Genomic DNA, 16,228 nt, shown 5'->3' on the forward strand with positions numbered 1-16,228 from the left:
AATTCCAAATATTGAAAAAATTGACCTTTGACCTTCACGATTTAAGGGTTAACGTTTTCCAATTTTAGTAAAACTTTAGAATTACCTGGAATATAATATTTTGAATAGCTTTTGCTTAAAAATCATAACAGTAAAGAAATTCGGCTCATTCGCCAAAATATGGCCAAAAAAATAGTTTTTCTCGAAAATCTCAAAATTTAAATCGCAGGTACGGAAAAACTATAGGACGTATTTTCATACTTTTTTCATATTTTTATTCCCCATTATGTTCTCAATAAATCCAAATGTGATGATCAAAAAATTCTGAAATTTGTTTAACAAAATTTTTAAAAATTTGAAATTGGAGTTTTGAAACTGCCGTTAAAAAAATTAAATTTTTACACAACGAGTTTCTACAATACATAGAACCATTCTAGAGCGGGGGACGGCCTGTACCTAGAAAATTTTTATCGTCCATACAATCTTGGAGCACTCTAATGCCCAATCATATTTTATATGCGTTATGACCAATGTTAGTTGATTCGACTAACATGTGCGAAACATCGATTCTGTGGAACCGGCGGTACGCCTACATCCCAAAAAATACTGAAAACATAAAATATATATATAAAAATGAAAAACATTTATATATACACATCTGCTCAAAATAATAGATACACCAAAATTTATTTTTTAAAAACGAAAAAAAATAATGGTATATTGTAAAATTATAAAAAAAATTCAGTCGATTTTTATTTATAGTTAAAAGGAGAGTAAAAAACAAAAACAAAATATTTCATAATTAATAATAAATATTATAAAGTAAATTAAATTTCTTAAATTTCGAAAAATTTGGTGCTCATAATAATAGATACATTTTTAAAAATTCTTATTAAACAAAAGCTAATAAATTTTATCTTAAAAAAATTAGTTTATTATTAAAGTAAAGCTAGTATCCAGTATATCCACCTTTGTTTTGTAAAACTTTCTCCGCTCTTCTGGGCATACTGGATATCAAGTTCTGACACTTCTCCAATGGAATCTCGTACCATATTTTTTGAGTTTTCTCCCATAAATCGTCTTTATTTTTGAAAACTTCCTTCGAAAGCCTTATCTTTAATTCACTCCACAAGTTTTCTATTGGGTTTAAATCAGGGGATTGGCTGGGCCAACTTAAAACAGGTACGTTATTCTCCAAGAACCAGTTTTTAACTAATCTTGAACTATGTTTTGGATCGTTGTCCTGCTGGAATGTCCATATTAATGGCATATTTTCCGATGCATATGGAAGCATTACGTTTTCCAATATGTCTCTATACCCACTAGCATTCATGGTATCTTCTATTCGGAATATCGGACCAACACCATTCCATGAAGAGCAACCCCAAACCATTATGTTTCCCCCGCCATGTTTTACCGTCTTTTTTGTAAATTTAACGTGGAATTCTTTTCCTTTTGGTCGGCGTACATTTCTTTGGCAGTCGTTTCCAAACAAATTTATTTTTGTTTCGTCGCTCCATAAAATATTTCTCCATTTTTTTTCGCCTTCACACCCGGACCATTGTAAGTGCTCTTTAGCAAATTCTAATCTTGTCTTGATATTTTTTTGGCGCATTAGTGGCACTTTTCTGGCAATTCTTCCCGGCAATTTAGCTTGTAAAAGACGACGACGAACTGTTTGTGGACTGATTTCGTTACATAGCTCCGCAGAAATAGCTTTCGATGATATGAAAGGGTCTTTTTTAACCATAAGGACGATCCGCCTATCTGTTTCTGGACTGGTTTTCTTTGGTCTACCGCGAGTTTCTCTTTTTTGTTTTTTAGATAAAGCATTTTGGACAAAATGTAAAGATCTTCCTATGCTCTTTGCTATTTCCCGTAATGATTTTCCTTGATTTCTCATCGTTTGAACAATTTTTTTCTCATCTTCGGTACAATGATGATTTCGTCCCATTTTCTTCAAAAGAGTCCTATTTTTTATAAAATTGTTGCTAAAATTTAAATTATACTTACTAAGGGTACTCATTTAAACGCTTATGTTTGCCATTTGTTCAATTGTGCAAATTTGCGCGACGTGTATCATGAACCCACCTTATCAATGTTGTGCAAGTTTATACATTAAATTTCTCTCTATTTAATATAAATGTCAAATAAAAATAAATTCAACAAAAGCCTTAACAAATTTTTCAAATTGTATAAATTTTAATATTAAAAATGTTGAATGAAAGTTAAATCTTTGGAACAAACGGTGATATAAAGAGTTTGCAACATTTTGTTTATATTCTAGCTGTTGGTTAATGTTTTCATACACAATGCCATTTAATACAATCATTCTGTTCCAAAGTTACACAATTTTCACATGCACAACATTTTTATATTTTATTTGATTTTTATTTCTTATTAATAAAAGTAAACAAAAGCAGCTGATTCATCAAATGCACAATAAATTCAAGTTTGCGAGTCTAAATTGTCGCGCAAACTTATCGGGGTTGTGCAAACGAATTACCATACATTTTTTGACAGTTCATTTGCGAGAGTGTAAAAATGCACAGATTGCACAGTTTGCGAGGCATTTAAGCGTTTACATGAGGACCCTTACTGTTTCACGTAAATAGGAACAAAAAATTGCACAAAAAAAAATTGTATATAAACAAATTACAAATTACTGATGTGTATCTATTTTTATGAGCAAATAATTTTTTGTAATTCAAATAAATTCGTTTTTAAAAATCAACATGAAAGCAAATAGTTGCCAGATTTTTGACTGACATGACATTGCCAGATAGAAATTTTAATAATATGATGTATTCTTAACGCTTGCGAGGAAATTTTCAATGATACCGCCATTTAAATTTTTTCCAATTAGGTGTATCTATTATTTTGAGCAGATGTGTATATATTTTATTTATTTGTAATGTAATCACTTGTTGTCTTTCTTCAGTTTTAGCAATATCACTTGTAGTTTTTAAAAAATTAAAAAAAAAATAAACATAAAAACTTAAAAGGCTTCCTGTGATTATAAAATTAAGGTAATATTTTATGTAATTAAAACGGAAACAAAGTTGTACTTCAATGTTTTGCACAAAAGCCGCAAAGCTCAAATTTGTGTTCGCCAAATATATTTTTTCGCATTTTGAGCATACAGTCTTCGTCATGCGGCGTTTCTGGTAAGGACAGAATGCGCAAATTTTTCTTTTGTTAATTTGTTTGGAGTTGTTTTTTCAATACTCGTCTCCTGAGCAGTACTGTTACTTGGTTCTTCATCACTATCTTCTAAATGGTGACCACTGCTTTCATAATTGTCACTATCCACTATATCTTCCGAAGAACTTTCTTCAGATAAACGTGACGCATATTCGCTCTCGGAGGCACTAAAATCTTCTTCATCATCATCATCGGATATAGCCAATATTTTTTCAATTTCATCATCAGATATTCAAGTTGCAGTAAAGCAAAAAAATTGCAATAATACCAATGTTAGTCGTTATGACTACGCTGTTTTTACAAACATATAGATTAGAGTTAATTTCAAAAATTTGATTTGAGGGTATCATCATTTTTCTGAAGGTTTTTGCGCAAATAAAAATAATGGCGTCCTTTTTTTTTGGAAAATTTTCACTCCTTGTGGTGGTTCAACGCACCTATAGACGCGTATTTTGAGCACATTTTTCTGTAGATCAAAAACGGTTGAATATATTGCAAATCTGATTTCACTAGTCGATTATTGTGCATCAAATTTTAATATAACTGATGTTTTTTGAATCCTTAAAAATAGTTCCAAAAACCCATAACAGGGGGCGCAAATCTCATAAAAAAAATAGAAAAAAGAATTTTAGTTTTTTTTAAACATGCACGATGAAAAGTTTTGCTTAGCAAAACGGCACCAATATTCTTTTCTATCACTAACCATTAAAGAGTTATGTGGCTTCAAATTTATTTATTTAACAAGAAAATAATATTTAGTAAAAGAAAGTTTTGAAATTTTTTTTATTAGCTTGCCTTAACAAAACATTTTTAAAGCCACATAACTTTTTAACGGGTTGTCATAGAAAGGAAATATTGGTACCATTTTGATAAGCTTTTTCATCGTGTATATCTAAAAAAAGGACGCCATTATTTTTATTTGCGCAAAGACCTTCAGAAAAATGATGATACCCGAAAATCAAATGACAGGACCTGGTCACAAACGAACTCTAATATAGATACTACTTAAATGAGTATCCAACAAGTCAGTAATGATCGTCAGTAGCCTCACAACTTAATCAGATCTCTCAACGTAAAAAATGAGAACGATACAGAAAGAAAAAAAAAGTTGCGACGGGAAAAATCAGTAATGTTAGTCGAAACGACTAACAGTGGGCATTCAGGGTTAAATAATTTTTTTTCAAGCCGCCTAGATTTTATTTGAGAACAAAAAATAGGGAAAAAAAATCATACTACATATTTATAAATGTTATGAATTGAAATCAATTCATTTTATTTTAGTTAAAACTATTTTTCTGTGAAGTTACGCAATAAAAGCATTAATAAATGGCCTACACTTTTTCTTCAAATCGTTGGGCAGTTGAATTTGTTACATTGGAACATTTTTGAAGATTTATAATTTTTTTGAAATTATGCCGCGATAGATTCAGAGACACTTCATTAAATTTAAACACGTTTTTACGACGAGTATAATAAACGAAGTTTTTGATGACTTCATTTGCTTTAATTAAACACTGTCTAAGGCGAATTGGCTTTGTTCATGGAGTTTTATTTTATTTAGCAATGTAATTATTAAATGCCCCGTTAGTCCACTTTTACAATGCAGAAATTGAAAGGCAGGCATTTTGCATTATCTTTTGAACTAACCTAAACCTTTGTAATACACACTCTACCTCTTCAACCCCTCGCCAACAAACTTCGTCTGTCTGCCTTTCAATTTCTGCATTGTAAAAGGGGACTTAATAATATTCCAGCTGTTGTACCTAAGTCAGGTAATATTTAAAATATGTGAAAAACATTACATTTTTAATTCCGTGAAAATTATTGGCATTTTATGGCCAATAATTTTGTAAACTAAATATTGTAAAATTTTCCAAAACAACATTGAAAAACCCATTGATGTATTTTCATATTTTTATTTTGACCTACGATATAATTGGTCAATTCACAGTGTCTCTTATCATGTCATATTGTCATAATGTTCTAATATTTCACAATGGTTTAAAATTGTTATTGTAGCTATTCAAGCAAAAAATGTCCTAAACTATTACTACTCTGTAAACTATGTTTATTGTGCTGTCGTAACCAACCAGCAGTTCAACCAGTTCAGCAGTTGTTGCGCAATTTAAGGTTAAAGTTGAACTTTTAATTTTTTATAGCATTTAGTATGAAAATGCAAATTTTTTGTTTTTTGAATCAGCTATACTTATTAAAAAAGTGATCTGCAGATAAAAACAATTAAGGAAGTATGTTCGGCCAAGCTCGACTATATAATACCCTACACTATAATTTATTTTCGTGAATGATTTTCGGAAGCGGGTCTTATATGGGAGCTATGACTAATTATGGACCTATCGCCATGAAATTAGGTCGTGTGATTTATGTCTATATGGAAGTTATTTCTATTGAATTTTGTGTTTATACCAACATTTTTAAGAGATTTATGCTCGTTAAAGTGATTTTCGGAAGCGGGTCTTATATGGGAGCTATAACTAATAATGGACCGATCGTCATGAAATTAGGCCGTGTGGTTTACGTCTATATGAATGTTATTTCTATTGAATTTTATGTTTATACCAACATTTTTAAGAGATTTATGCACGTTAAAGTGATTTTCGGAAGCGGGTCTTATAAGGGAGCTATGACTAATAATGGACCGATCATCATAAAATTAGGTGACATTAATTCAGTTTATATAAAACTTATTTTGAGCAAAATTTGTACAGATACATATATAAATTAACCATTTACGACCGATAAAGTATAACTTCGGGAGAACATTTGTATGGGTGCTAGGTGAAATAGTGGACCGATTTCAGTAATTTTCAATAGACTTCGTCCTCGGGCCGAAAAAAAATTATGTACCAAATTTTATCGCAATATCTTAAAACAGGTCAACAAGTATATATAGGCTTTAAGAGGACACTTTGGACTTTCTCCTGGTTGTAAAATTTGTTTAACCCCTTTTGATCCTAAGCACTTTTACTCCACTGAAATTCAAATTTGGCTAAAATATAGTACCTGAGAACAAAATTAATAACACATCAGGTATAAACGGTATAATGACAAATCATATCAGCTCTTAAAGACTATTATCCTACCAACATAACAAAAGAAAAATCATAATTTACTTCTGATCAAATTTAAAAAATCACATTTTTATAAAATGACATAAAATATTTGACTTTAACAGCATGCACGCACACAATTGACAATATTTTTATCAAAATTTTTAGCTACCTTAGTTTCAATGTGTTTACTATTGAATGGCATTAAAATTTTTGAAATCGGAGTTAACAAAAAGTTGGACTTTTGGCCGATGAAATTGAGATATGAGCCACCGAGCCGTCGAGTCGCTGATAATATTCGGGAGCCGACACCAAGAATCGCAGTCAAAAAGTTCTAGTATCGAAAAATTAAGCAAAACCGCCATACCATTTTTCACAAGCCTCTGCCGCCGATAAAAGTGTTCGACACAGGTCTCTGATAATCAGCTGTTTTTGTTTACAATTATTTTTTGAACAAAATTTTTATTTGTTTTCGTAAAAGTGGTTGCAGAATAATATTTAATGGACGCTATAGAAAATAATTATTATTTTAGTTTTCTCACTTGGCATTGTAACAGAAAATGTTTGTAATTGTTTTATTTTGTATCGGTCTTTTATATCAGATGATTTAGATTTGAAATAGCACACTTAGTTATGAGGGGTTGTTCACAACAGTCGTATTTTTTCATATTATTTTAGTACTTCTGAAATTAGGACACCTTGTGAATTAGCTTAATATAAATATAAATTTAAGTTGTATTTTTATAGTCTATTTTTTCTTATTGCACACAATAAATACTACAAATGAATTGAAATCATCTCATACAACAAATGCCTCATACATGATTTAAATGACTTGAAAATATTTTCCATGTAATTCATGTCATCTGTTAATTTTTTTAGTGTTGTGTGTGTTATGATGTTGTTAAAATTATGCTGCATTTGCTTTTTGTTTTGATATACATTAATGACAATTGGTTACTTTATACATCCAAAGTAATCTAGCGTGAAGACAATTGACACTTAAGTGTCTAAGTAATGTGGAGTGTAGTCACTTTAAATGTTTTGTGAATAATTCGTACAAACTGGTTTTTTACAAATTATGTTGATATAATTCTCATACAGTTTATTTTTATTTTTGCTTAAGTATACTGATATCACATGTAACATATGAAGTCAATAGTCACTTTAGTGCCTCTTAGTAACCTATGGTGAAGTCACTTCAAACTTTTTTTTGTACTGCACTTTATTTTACCCACCAGAAGCGTTGACTACTTTCGATCAGCTATCTGATAGTCACATTGTAATCAAAAGGGTCAATTGACCCCCTGCTTAGGACATGCACATGTTAAAATAACTAGTCAAGTAGCTGATCAAGTAACCAGTTACAAAGCTAGCAAGGTAACTGACGCTATGTAACCAGTATGTGAATCCAATGCGTTGCCTACTTTGGTCCAGCTATTAGACAGTCCCATTGTAATCAAAAAGAGACAATTGACCCCCTGCCTAGGACATGCCCGTGTTAAAATGACTAGTCACGTGGCTATTGAAGTAACTAGCTCCCACCCTAAATGATGGGTAAAATCACTAGTTCGGTACTGTCTCCTAGAACTGCTGGGTTGCCTTTGCGTGTTGCTGTTAAGTAGGTAAAAGAACATAACATGACAAAAGCATCATGTGGCAATTGTCTTCATGTTAAACAATTGAAGAGCAAAAAAGGTGTAATAATATTTTAAGTTGTAATAATATTTTCAATCAAATAAAAAAAATCAAAACTCTAGCTTTAGTGGTTTCTTTTTTATTAAGATTTATGTGTGTTAAGATTCTTTCGATCTCCTTATTTTGCTCTCAGTTACGCCTCTAGTTCTACCCTATAATTTCAAGTTTAATTACACTTATCCCCATCAACACGAAGTCTGGTTAAAACTATTTTTGTATGAAAACTGTCAATATACCTATTAGTTAACATTCGAGTTAATGGGGGTTATCTCAATATCCAATATCCTGGTTCAAAATTTTAACTAAATTATAATAAAATCCTATGCTTTTAAAATTTTTAATTTTTATTCTTTTGTGCAAAAATATGTATTTTTTTAGTTTTATTTTTTAGATAAAAAATAAAAGTTATTTTTATCTTTGAGCAGAATTAAACGTTATTTGATTTTTTTTTATTTTTTTGGCCTAAAATAAAATTTATTTTACTGATTTTTATATTTTTAAGCATAAATAAATATGTTTAAAAATCAATAATTAGTAAAACAAAAATACGTTATCATTTCATCTTTTTCTAAGATAATATGCAAATGCTCGATTTTTTTGTATTGTTGCTACTTTTTCTCATTAGATGTATTAAGATGTCGTGTAAATGAAATTAATTTTTAACAACATACTTTTTACTTTTTCTTTGTGATCGTGTAAAAGCTTATGTAACTCTATATATAAAATTGGTATACATTTATATTCTAGGTGACATTATTTTCTTTACTTTTTCAGGTTGAATTTATTTTTTTACAAATTTTAATTTTATATATTTCAATAAACATTTTTATTTTCAGACTACGGGAAGTTTCTGATAAAGTAAATAAGTTTGGGTTTGGAACACATCGTATATTTGAACAACTTAAAATCCCAGTAAAGGAAGTTGTTATTGGACCAAATCATATTGGCGTCCTCTTGGAAGATGGCAAAGCATTTCGAGTTGCATTTTCTATTAATACCGAACGTCTAGATCTTAGTAAAAATGATTCTTCTAAAAGGTAATTTTTTCTAACAGCTGCATTCCTATTCAAATGATATTTAACATGATTGCAGTAATATATGTACAAAGTCTATCTATATATATATAATTTAGTGGCAGCAACACTACAAATACGTCAAATAATTCTAAAGCATCGGCTCCATCATCGTCTCGTCAGTTAGCTCGTTCACGAGCACGTCTAATGCGAACAACAGGTAGGTCTAGTTCTGGTGGTCAGGGATCGGGCTCTAGAAGTACTGGTGTTATAATTGGAGGCAGTTCTTCAAGTCGACCGCTTGTAACAGTTCCAGCCACTTATGTTCCTGAAGAACTGATTTCGCAGGCAGAAGTTGTACTTCAAGGAAAAAGCAGAAACTTGATTATAAGAGAACTACAAGTACGTTGTTGTTGTTTTTGTCATACATTCTTGAAGTAGTAAAAAAAATTATTCAAATGTAAAATTTTAATTTCAGCGTACAAATTTAGATGTGAATTTGGCGGTTAATAATTTGCTGTCCCGTGATGACGAAGATGCCGAGGACACCGAAGAAGGGGGCGATAATTATGTGCCAGAAGATTTAATATCTCTATTAGATAATGGCTTTCATGGAGACAACAATAGTGTAATAATTGATCCATCTGATGGACTCTTCACAGAAGAAATATTTAGTAACTATTCAAGCATAAGAAAGTAAGTTTCCAATTCTATGTCGTTGTAATAGCGGGGAATGAATGGAAAAGCATATATTTACATATGCACATATTCCTTAGCTTCTATTCCCCGCTAAAAGTTTTTAACGTTTTTTAAGCAAATACCCCTTCTTAGTTTATTATTTGATCGCATACGTAGCGAACGTAACCAATCAAATACGGGGTCTTCCGATAATAATCAATCAAGAGCATCTGGATCAGGAAGTAGTGTTTTAACTGGAGCTAGCAGTTTGTCTGCACAAATTTCATCAGTTAGTGCTGAAAGAGAAGCTTTTAGTCGTTGGCGAGATCGGCAATGTTATGTTCCTCGTCGCTGGCTTAATAAAGATGACTACGTATGGGATAAGGAAGGAGGTATTTATTGACGTTTATGTCCAAGTGTTGTAATTATTATATTATTTATGTATATATATAATTCTGTCAGATGCAAAAAAGAAGGATCCCACATCCATGAGCTCTCCAATTTGGATTTCGGAAGAGTTACAACCATGGCCGGATAAAAATAATACATTAAAATTCAAAAAGATTGCAGCAATTTATTCGGAATTCATTGGTGTTTCCGATATTGGAGAACTTCATCAATGGCGCTGGACAGATACAGAACCGTATAAATCAGAGGTAAATTAATGCAACAACAAAAATGCATATTTTCGATTGTTGCTGCTTACTGATTTGTCGTTTCGTTTCAGGTTGAAAATATTTTCCATCCCAAAACTATAACCCTAAATTTAACGGAGAAAATTGAATTTATCTCTGCAAACTTTATTCGTTGCTCGGTGGTTACTGAAAACAATCGTGTTGCAACATGGATGGATGAACAATTAGGTTATATAGGAGCCAAGTTGGAACACGTTGCTACATCGTTCAGTGAATTTGTTATGGATCCAATTGTTTCAGTGAACGTATGTTCCTTATATACGGCAGTACGTACTGAAAATAACAATGTATATTGGTGGGGCGTTCTTCCGTTTGACCAACGTAGATATTTGTGGGATAAATATCGCAATAAAGCAAAAAAACCATTTAAGGCTGTGGCTTCGGATATCGGCGTGGGCACTCAGGTTATTATGAAAAAGTGTCCAAAGTACCAGACTGGTTCCATCGGGTTCACCTGTGCGAATGGAGTGCCTAAGGTTGGCCAGCTGCTTAATTCCGTTTGGGATTCTAATGACGTTTGTCGGTTTAAAATTATCAATGTTACATCAGTTCCAAGCAATGATAAATCGCAACTACCAGGCAACAGTGCTGCACCCAGTACCGCCACCCTTACTCTAGACAAAGAAATTACTAAACCAGTGACGGGACAAAGTTCGAGTTCCTCAAAAAGCAGTTCATCTAATAAAGAGACTACGGATAGAATCGATATGCCACCACCGCCTTCCCCAGCATCTAGTACATGCAGTGATACGGGAAGCGTTACATCTCACAAACGTACAAAACGAATGGCTACCAAAGATGATAACGTCGACGCCAAAAAAGATGAAGAATTATGGCAATTGAAAGATGTCGTATTCGTTGAAGATAAAATTGGTCCTATCGGTAAAGTTCTTAAAGTGGATGGTGATTTTGTTGCCGTTAGGTTTCCTGTGACATCGGCACCGTCGCCACTGTCTTCTGCAACACCACCATCCACTACAACAGGAGGAACAGTACCAACAGAGGGTAAGGAAGACGATTGGCAGCAATGTCGCCTACTTCGTCGTGAAGATGTTCAAGTCTACAAGACTGCAATGACTTCAAGGGGACCTGATTGGCTCCAAAAACAACCGAAAAAGATAAATATTAGCCACGGAAGTGATCCATCTGCATTCCAGTTACTTTCACTCGCCGTAGACTTGAGGGGCATACACGTTGTAAAGAAACTTGGCCCCAAACTACACTACAGTCTTTACAATCTATACAACAGTAAGCAAGAACAAAATTGTCAATTTCCAACAGACAGTAGTTCCTTCATTGGCTCGTCTCCCAGCAACATTTCGATGATTTGTAACAACGATTGCAGTGGTAATACTAGTACAATTATTCTTCGCGATGGCAACCGTGCTCTATACCCAATGGCCAAAGATTGTGTTGGTTCAATAAAAGATCCTCAGTGGTTTGATCTTTCTCCAGTAAAAGCGGTAGCCATGACTACAATTTCATTGGCCTCATCGTTGAATAGTAGCAACCAAAAATCAAAGGTGTGCATGACAGCCCTGTTATTTGAGCCGCAAAAGGTGATGCCGCATATTTTGCGGTGTGACGTTAAAAATGCATTTGCCACTTTGAACCGTTTAGAAAAGGAAGATCGAAATGATGTCTTGTCAGTTTTAGAAGAACGTTGTGATGGAGCACGAAATATTTTCCACGCCTGCACAATAATGTGTTCCCCCACTACAAACAAAGATACAGATGAAAAGAAAACAACTAATTTTACAGGCATTTCGTCGCGTTCATCTCCAGCTGCAACATCTGTATTTTCCTCAAATGTTTCCGCTGTTATTGAAAATGCTTCGGCTGGTTCGTCAGGCTCTAACGTCGCAGCCTCAACATCTGGTTTTCCCAGCGTTTCGTCGGCCATAACGAACTCTTCGAGCTCATCATCCACGCGTGAAGGCCGTACAGTAAGCCTACGAGAGATGATGAATCGACTAATTAACACAGACTTGGAACAATCGACTTCAAGTGGTGGGAATTTAGCACCCGGTGGATCAAATGTCGAAGAAAGCAATGTTTACATGGCCCCTTGGACAATAGAGTCAAATACAAATTCTTCAAGTGCAAGCATAAACGATGTCGTAATGGGAAACAGTGCTGAAGAAGACATTTCGAAAATTATTGCCGGCTGCTCGAATTCAAATACATTGAAACTTTCTTCACCAAACTACGTATTCGATCCCATACAGCGAAGAGAAAACGCTACCCTGATACTTCAGCATATGTGTTCAAGCCCCGCCTTGCGCCCATATCTCTACCAATTACTCAGTAGTAAAGATGCCCAGGGACAAACCCCATTTATGCTGGCTGTTTACAGTCGCGCATATGAGGCGGGTCTTATAATTCTAAATACCATACTGACACTTTCGGAGAAAGACACGGCAATGAAAGACGCAATGATTTTTCCACCAGGTTCTCCACCCGATCAGTCACCATTACACGTAATCTGTTACAATGACACTTGCTCTTTTACTTGGACTGGCGCTGATCACATTAATCAGAACATATTTGAATGCAAAACATGTGGTCTTACTGATTCACTGTGCTGTTGCACAGAGTGTGCCAGGGTCTGTCATAAAGGGCACGATTGTAAATTGAAACGCACATCACCAACTGCATACTGTGATTGCTGGGAGAAGTGTAAGTGTAAAGCTTTAATAGCGGGCAATCAAAACAAACGATTCGCACTTCTCTGCAAGTTGGCTTCCTGTACAGATCTCGTTACAAAGTTCAACGCTAAGGGCGAATCAATACTGCTTTTCCTAATACAGACAGTTGGACGTCAAGCTGTTGAGCAGCGTCAATATAGAGCAAATGCAAGAGTACGCAATGTTGGTGGCAATGCTGGAAGCTCTAGCAACGGCAGCACATCAGCGCGTAAGTCGTCGACATCGATTGATTTGGATGTCAATATGCCGGATCACGATTTAGAGCCACCCAAATTTGCGAGACGAGCTCTAGAACGATTGCTAATCGATTGGCATGCTGTACGTGCAATGATAATGACCGGAGCAGAAAAGTGCGAAAATACGCCACAACAACCACCAAATTCAATTGATGGTGCTAGTGCTGAAAACTATAACATTTACATGCAAAATCAAAACGGATCCACACTGCTAGATAAATTCACGCACAATCTATTCGTCAAGTGCTCCGCCGATCATCTGGATACTCTACTCATGACTTTGGTACGAGAAATGCAAAACGATTCGGTATCCGATCGCATGGAAGATGCTGAAATCGTTGCACGTCGCTTTGTGCGTTCAGTAGCGCGCGTATACGTTATTTTCAACATGGAAAAGTTTCCAAATCCCGAACGTCGCAAATCATTGTCAATGCCTCACAAGCACATCCAAAGTTGTGTAAAAGTATTTCAGACATTGCACAAACTTGCCATACAAGAACTATGCGAAGTATCAGAGGCCCTTATTGCACCCGTGCGGTTGGGTATTGTTCGTCCAACTGCACCATTTATATCATCATCTAACATGGATGTAAGTTATTGTCCTTACCTGTCCTTTTTCTCCTATTAAATATATTTGCTTCTTAGAATTCGGATGACTTGTTTAGTGTAGAACCATTAGCACCATCATCGGCCGTCGAATCAGTAATCGAAACTTCTGCAGTCCATGAAGCAAATAGTGAACAAGCAACAGGATTTAACTTCCAACCGAATTACGGCATTGATGGGATTGGTATTATCGGTAGACTTATTTGATGGGATCACGTGTTGTTTGTATTCATGAATTCGATTTTCTTTTATTTCTAGCTCTGCGCGATGCATCCGAAAGTGAAGAAACTCCAAATAGAGAGGGTGGTGCTCACAATCAAGACGAGGATATATTAGAAGCCAGTCGAAATGAAGAAGGCATTCAGGATGACGAAAGCGATAATGAATATACGTTTAATGAACCAGAAACCGAGTCTGATTCAGATGATAATCAAAGCAATCAAGATGCACAGCGAAGTGTACAAACCGGTGCTACAGTTGGATCAGAAACAGGTTTAGAAATCATTTATTATTTGTTTCCAAATACAACAATATACTTGTCTCTCGGGACTATTCACAATGAAAACTTAAAGTGCTTACAAATGATCTGTTAGCTTTTTACAGTGTATATTCCCATAAAGGAAAGATAGCAGCCATTTCGTTAGTTAGTATAAACCATGGTTGGCAACCGATAGCGTTATTATTACCGATACCCGTTACATACCGTTTAAAATTGAGTACCGGTATTAATACCGATACCGAAATAATTATTTCGGTAAATTATCGGTATTCAAATACCGTTTCCCCTAATACAGGTATCAATACCTCTATCATATCAGTTTCAATACCGGTATCACCGGCATTATAATTAAATTTAGCAAATATGGTTAAGATTACATACATAATTTAACAATTTTGCTGCTAGTAGAACCCTGACGCCAGGGATGGTAAAATTATTACGATCGTATTTTTTTGATACTATAATCCAATTCACAATCTTGTGCATATGGCCTTGCATCATTGTATATGCATTGCATTTTTACTTTACTCAATCAAAATACAGGTAGGCCTCCATTTACGCGGTTTGTTTTTCTTTTAAAATCCCTACGAAAATTTCCTTGCATTTATACGATGCCTTTTTTTGTCAACCATATTTGCCTTTTTTTGGCATATAATCGTATCAACAACCAATCAGAAAAAAGCTCAAAGCAGAATATCAAAAAAGTCTTGAAAAAACAGAAAACTTTCCTTTTGTTTAGACGTCACAATTTATTAGTACTAAAAATAAAACATTATTTTTATTCATGACTTAAAGTCACAATGTAAATGCCCCCTTACTTAAAACAAAAGTAAAGTAAAAAAACTCAAATAAAAAAATTATTTCTTATCGAAAATTAAGGAAAAAATGTCATTTAAAAAAACAAAATATTCTAATACATAGAAGAGATCAAAACATAACAAAAAATTCATAAAAATTAACGAAGTTTTCAAAAAAGAAATCTGTTATTCGCTTGTGTTATTTTCGTTTCTTGTTTGTTGCCGCGTTATATAAAAATCGTGTAAAAAAAGTCGTGTATTTGAAAAAATGGTTGCTAATTTCAGTTCGCGTTATATCGAATTCGCGTAAATAAAGTACCGCGTAAATGGAGGCTTACCTGTATACGGAAATACACCATTGCATAAATTTGCAATACAAATGCACAAGATTTACAGCGTATGATTTTTATGTTCAAAAGTACCTTGATACACCCGATACTCTCAAAATCGAAGACATAACCATAGAGAAAACACAGAGCGGAAACTCTCCTGCCAAAGACCTAACTCAGTTGTCAAAAACCTAAGTGGTGAGAATGTATTAGTAAAAATACTATGTGAAAACAAAAACAACACTCGTATGTGTAACTTTTTTGAGTAATTTTTTGTTTGAGTTTTTTTCGAGTTTCCGCTCTATGTTCTCTATGGACGTAACTGTTATAAGAAATGTTTAAAAAAATTGAGCCATAATTTTACGTTGCCCATAACTTTTATGTTAGATTTATATGTTTTTACGTTGCTTAATAAGAGTTATTATAAAGAAAATAGTTTTTTCCGTTACTCATAGCTTTTATTTTTGATTTATATGTTTTTCAAAGGACCAAAACAACAAAGTGCAAAGTAAACAAACTTAGTTTACTTTCATTTTTTTTTTCAGGAGAAAAATATTTCGGTAACTTCTCCTGAAGTATCTCCACTTCAACCAATATCCGATTTTCTGGTTGACGAATCGACGAATCTAAATAAGTTTCTCAGAACATCAATTAGAGAACTTGAAGTGGATTTATCTTCAGAAGATAACGAAGACAATACATCGCGAGAGTTATAAGC

The 16,228-nt window shown here is 33.7% G+C and overlaps 1 protein-coding gene across 3 annotated transcripts in view; it reads left to right on the forward strand.

Moving 5' to 3' along the window:
• hyd (E3 ubiquitin-protein ligase hyd) overlaps positions 1-16,228 on the forward strand; it is a 57,299-nt gene that overhangs the window by 15,905 nt on the left and 25,166 nt on the right. For 2 of the 3 annotated variants that reach the window (XM_065514908.1, XM_065514903.1), the window contains exons 2-9: positions 8,786-8,986; positions 9,082-9,364; positions 9,441-9,658; positions 9,794-10,032; positions 10,103-10,296; positions 10,368-13,868; positions 13,925-14,078; positions 14,144-14,377. In XM_065514908.1, the coding sequence (XP_065370980.1) occupies positions 8,786-8,986; positions 9,082-9,364; positions 9,441-9,658; positions 9,794-10,032; positions 10,103-10,296; positions 10,368-13,868; positions 13,925-14,078; positions 14,144-14,377 (5,024 nt within the window). The remainder of the gene's footprint in view (positions 1-8,785; positions 8,987-9,081; positions 9,365-9,440; positions 9,659-9,793; positions 10,033-10,102; positions 10,297-10,367; positions 13,869-13,924; positions 14,079-14,143; positions 14,378-16,228) is intronic. The other variant, XM_065514905.1, reaches the window with a different exon arrangement.

The sequence above is a fragment of the Calliphora vicina genome, chromosome 1, assembly GCF_958450345.1.
Source record: "Calliphora vicina chromosome 1, idCalVici1.1, whole genome shotgun sequence".
Taxonomy (NCBI): domain Eukaryota; kingdom Metazoa; phylum Arthropoda; class Insecta; order Diptera; family Calliphoridae; genus Calliphora; species Calliphora vicina.